General features: G+C 44.8%; 1 protein-coding gene across 1 annotated transcript in view; it reads left to right on the top strand.

Annotated features, from left to right (window-relative positions):
- The window catches only part of EIF4G3 (eukaryotic translation initiation factor 4 gamma, 3), a gene marked incomplete at its 5' end in the record, with an annotated part of 45673 nt that overhangs the window by 35752 nt on the left and 4600 nt on the right, over positions 1-5321 (top strand). The window contains 4 exons of the mRNA XM_010084691.1: positions 942-1067; positions 1917-1998; positions 3774-3872; positions 4867-5013. Coding sequence (XP_010082993.1) covers positions 942-1067; positions 1917-1998; positions 3774-3872; positions 4867-5013 — 454 coding nt within the window. The remainder of the gene's footprint in view (positions 1-941; positions 1068-1916; positions 1999-3773; positions 3873-4866; positions 5014-5321) is intronic.

Genomic DNA, 5321 nt, shown 5'->3' with positions numbered 1-5321 from the left:
AGCAGGCGCAGAGAACACCGAAAACCACCGTACTTACTCAGGCAAGAGAAATTACTGCGTAATTAGGGGTTATGGGATGAGTACTGGTCACAGCGCAAGGCTGGAGAGATACACAACAGGAAACCAATTTCTGGTAGAAATGCTTGGACAAGCCCAGGCAGCAGAGGATGTCACGAACAAAGCAAAGGAGATGGTTTCTGGTTTTGAAGCGCAAGAGAAAATACGCATTTATAGTCGCTACACTGGACCCCAGAATTTTCAAGGTTTTCAGGGAGAAATGAATCATGATGAAAACTGGCAGGAGAGCCAGAAAAATTATCATCTTGTACCAGGCATGGGAAGCGGAGCCACCTACAAGGCTTTTATTGGAGAGAAGAGTTTTGAGCGATTCTGGAAACTGTATCCAGTGCTGGGGAGCAATTTTGTAATTGATCTTGCTGCGTTTTCTCCCCCTGGTGCACTGAAGGTTTTTCTGTTTTACTTACTTGCAGACATTCTGCTGATTACCTTACTGGTACTATTAATCTCCCTTCTGTAAATGTTTGGATATTCTTAAGAAAGCTCCATTTATTGGTTGGTTTGTATTTATAGACAAAAATACTCTTTAGTTTTACAGGTTTTACTAGTTAGCAAAGAATTTGCTAGTGGGATATAAGAATTATTGTAAACGGAGCTTTCCTGGGTGGATCTGCTGGTTTTACAAAGGGCGATGCCTTTTCCATGCACTCTCCGTGCTACTGCCTAGAGAAATTCCCTCCTGGGAGTTCCGAAGCACTGAAAGCATAAGATGGCAATAGCTTTGTCGTTACCTTTGCGATTCTCTTTGCTCCTCTTTCCTCTTTTCTGTAACAAAGGATTTTTAAAGTGCAGATTTGCTTTGCAGGAAAAGTCTCAAATTAAATTGTATTTAATATTTGACATTTTCCTTTCTTTTTTTAAAGCTTTTCAGATACCTTGGAGATGGCGGACGACATGGCCATAGATATACCCCATATTTGGTTGTACCTCGCTGAGTTGGTGACCCCCGTGTTAAAAGAAGGAGGAATCTCTATGAGAGAACTTATACAGTAAGCAATGCTGTTCTTTTCCAGCCGCGGTCGAGCGGAGCTGTCTGCCTGGCCATGCAATAGTATTTTCACAGCGTGGTTCCCATCAGTAGATAAAAGATGGATCGTGTTAGAGGCTCAGCTTCTCGCAGGAGTCGATAAAAGCCTTGCTGCACATCGTTCGGGGCTCGCAGCAGCCTGAAAGCTGTGGTGGGAAGGGAGCTGGCTGCTCTGTAGTCGCTGTTCAGGGGTGAAAGTTTTATCCGTAAATCTACTTCAATCCTGTTTGTTTCAGCTGAGCTAAAAAATACACAGTGTTGTGCAGTCAGAGTCGTTTGAGAGCGCATCGAGGCTCTGAAAATTAGATTTGAAGAGAGCAAGGTATCGCGCAGGAGCCCTTCTGTCTCAGAGTGTAATAACTACCACCTGGGCATTGCCTTAAATGGGCACGAAACCTTGCCTGCAAGACTGGAAACTGCTTCCAGGACCAGAGTTTTTGTATTTTTTATGTGTCCTTCTATATTTGGGAATTAACTAGAAGCTACCTGAATGGTTCTCTTTTCCTGTAAGCAATACATTAAGAAAATAAAAGCCTTTTCCCCAGAAAGGGTCCTGCTACCCAATGCAGCGTCCCACAGAAATGAGTGGATTTGATGTTACATGAAAATAAAGTCTTTGTAGTTACTAGCCCTGTTGCAGCAAGTGTGCTGCATCATTCAGGTCTGATTTTTCAGCAGTGCTAGATGGATCAAATCCTTCATCCCTGGCAGAAGTTAAAGGTGATTCCTGCCTCAGTTTGATCGCTACCCCTTGCCTTGTTTTCCAGATTCAAATTATAAGGGAAAAATATCTGGTTTTCTTTTATTCTAGAGAATTTAGCAAACCTTTGCTTCCTGTGGGAAGAGCCGGCGTCTTGCTTGCTGAAATCTTGCACCTTCTATGCAAACAAATGGTAAGTGTCCAGGCGTACCGTTCATGGGCAGGAGCTGGATGCATGAAGCCTACACAGTTCCCGTGTGAGGATATTTAGGGATGAGCCAGCCAGTCCAGATCACCTGGGGAACCTGCCTCTTCATCCCCAGATTCAAACCAAGCCTTACGAGGTTCCAAAAAGTTAACTCTTTTTTTTTCTCATCACTTTTCCCTTTTGCAGGTACCTTTGCACCTGGCTTCTTCCAGAAGCTAGCGTGCTGAAATACTGCACGAGGGACATTCTCCAGGTATTTCTGGGCTGACCAGAAGCAGCAAGTGCCGGAAATCTTGCAAGAGAGCTGTCCTTGCAGACCGGAGAGGTTCTGAGGGTTCGGATAAGCTTCAGATGGCTTCTCAGACTTCTGGGTGCTTATCCAAACTAAACCTGCCAGCTCTTAAGATTCACCCATCACTAGGGGTAGCGACACCTTTTCACCCTGTGCCTTCTAGAGCTCTCGTACACATTTCACGGTTGTGTGTCCAAACAGTTTGGTGGTTTCCCTATAATTCTGTCTCCATTTTTTTGTCTTTCTATTTTTTTAATCCAGCTAAATACTGCACATTGAATATTGTCTATTATAAACCCTGTAAAATCCCTCACTTGCCTTTTTTTTTTTTTTTTAATGTATTCAAATAAGGTTGATTGTTCCAGGAGCATTTCAGTCTAGCAGTGCAAATAGTGACTTTTTATTTATTATAGTCTTGTGCCTGTTTGGACAGTTGGCTTGCATTTATTTTTCTCTGTTCTATGAAAGAAAAGCTGCTGACCTCTGGGGGTCGAAGCACAGGCTTGGGTTTCTGTTTCTGCCACGCCTTCCTAGTTCAGTCTCATCCAGGCCAACACTTGGACTCGGGTATTTCAATGGAATATCAGGCATCTAATTCAGATTCCGAGGGACTGTACCAGGAACTATGCACAATTAGCTCTTAATGATCTGCATTGTAAACTGAAAAGTGTAATCTGCTTTGCAAACTGAAAACCAGGCTGCCGTTACCAGTGCTTAACTGGGGTACGCAGCGATCTCCCTTGGGCGGCTGCTTAAGGTGAAAGTTTTTGCAGAGCATTTGGGTGGAGAGAGATGGTTGTTACGAGGATTTTTATTCTTGTAAGAATTGCATATATGCCGCCTTGGGCAGGATACCAAAAGGTCAGCGTGACATTAGAGGAGCGGAAGGTCGAACTGTATGTGCCGCAAAGGAGGTTTTCTCAAGGTTTGCAATAAATTCAAGGGATTGAAGAGTGAACTTGGCGTTACGTACCTGAATTTGAGGCTTGATCTCCGCACAGAAAACAGCCATGTAAATGATTATTTTTCTGAAGGAGCTCATTTGCCCGTGCCTTAATGTCAAGGCAGGGGGAGAATGAGTCACGGAGTAAGTTAATGACAGTCAGGAGAAGAATCTAAGTCACATCGCTGCCAGCTCCGTGGGAAACTGCCTTGTTCAGATGTGTCACTTTTCCTAGGTCATCTCTGGCCAAAGTTGTTGCAAAACCCATGTGTCACATTATACCTTGTTTATTGCCCGTCACTGCGGCGGTTGACCACTCGACAGGATGTGTATACGTGTGGCAGGATTGCGTATATGATTTCTTTTGCCCGGGATTTCCAGATGTTTTCACTTCATCGCTCGGCATCTTGTTTGGTGGCTGAACAATTCTTTATTTCTCCTGCCACAGCTGCATCACTCCGGCTTGTGTAAGATGCCCTGGTTGTCTCTCAAGTCTCTAAAATGAACAAACTTTTTGTGTTTCAGAGCCATAAGAAAGTGGGAGCCTTATGGAGGGAGTCTGGCCTCAGTTGGAAGGACTACTTGCCCGAAGGGGAGGATGTACATACCTTTCTCATGGAACAGGTCAGTTCAGAGCAAGCATCTGCTTAATGATTTTGGCACACTGATTTCTGGCCCCACATGCCGTTTGTTCATCCTCTTCCATCCCACTTAATGATTTTGGCACACTGATTTCTGGCTCCACGTCCCATTTGTTCATCCTCTTCCATCCCATTCTTAGGTATAGTTGGTATGGGACGCGGGGTGAAGTGTCTACCTCGCCAAGTTGGGGTTAAATTATTTGAGCAGCTCCTTTCTGAAACCCTGGGCTGTCCTCTGTGATCCCAGGCACACATCTCCCGTCAGCCGGCTAGGAGATGTCTTTCTCCAGCTGGGAGGAATGAATTCAAGAATTTGAGTTTTGCGGCAAGAACAGACCATCTGCAGAAGGGCCAGAATAAACGATAGCAATTATTCACTCATCCCACCTTGTGTTATGATCCCAGGGGGTCTCACAGCCAAGAGGAGCCGGGCCTGATGGAGGGCTCCCTGCAGCTCTTGCTGGTGGTGCTCCGAAGGAAGAAGCTGGAGGTCTCCCTTTGGAGCCCCGAGTGATCCGCTGCCCCGTTTCAGCACTTCAGAAGTGCTGCGCCGCAGGAAATGAAATGGATTACCAAGGCCTGGGGCTTGGTGAGGGGACTGTAGATCCTCTGTCACATTTTGCAATAAATTGGGGCGTTAGCTGCAATTTCTTGGAGCGAATGCCAGCTCTGGTAATTGCATTCCAGCTCCCCGTCGTCTTAGTTGAGCAATATGCTCTTTATTTTGTGCACACTCGTATCGCGCGGGGCTGGAGCTGCTCTGAGATGCCTGGTTGTCTTTGCTGGGTAATAGAGTTCCCACGTGTTTGTAAAATGCTTTGTAATCTTTGGAACAGAGAAAGTATATCAGTTGTTGTAATGATAACTTAGCAGTTGAAAGACCCCAGGATGAAGTGTAGCTTTCTGCCTGAATTTGGAATAATTCCGCCCAGGAAAGTGTATTTAACTAATTCTCATCATCACTTCTGGTGTTGCAGAAGTTGGACTTCACGGAGTCCGACTGTTCCAGTTCCTCAGAAGCACTTTCAGAGAAAGAACTCTCTGCGGAAGAGCTGAACAAGCAGCTGGAAAAACTCATTGTGGAGGACAAGGCTAACGATGAACAAATCTTTGACTGGGTAGAGGTACAAAGACTATTTTCACCCTCCCTGCACACCATTCATTAACTGCTTTCGTAAATGTTTTCTCATCTAAAGGAGCATCTCTGCAGGCTCCTCCCTAGGCATAGGATGCTAAGATTCTTAGGTCTGTGTAATCAACACTTGCAATGAATTAAAATCTATACATAATGAATCTTTAGGGAGAAAGCTTTAGGGAGAATTTCAGCAGTGTTAACATACAGCTGTGTAACTGCTTTTTAAATACTGTAGGCTTTTTGACTCTGAAAAGGCTGCTTCTGGCTACTTAGTACATTTTAGACCAAGTACACTGC

This window comes from Pterocles gutturalis, unplaced genomic scaffold (genome assembly GCF_000699245.1).
Source record: "Pterocles gutturalis isolate BGI_N339 unplaced genomic scaffold, ASM69924v1 scaffold8075, whole genome shotgun sequence".
Classification (NCBI taxonomy): Eukaryota; Metazoa; Chordata; class Aves; order Pterocliformes; family Pteroclidae; genus Pterocles; species Pterocles gutturalis.
This window is presented reverse-complemented; position numbering and strand designations above follow the sequence as displayed.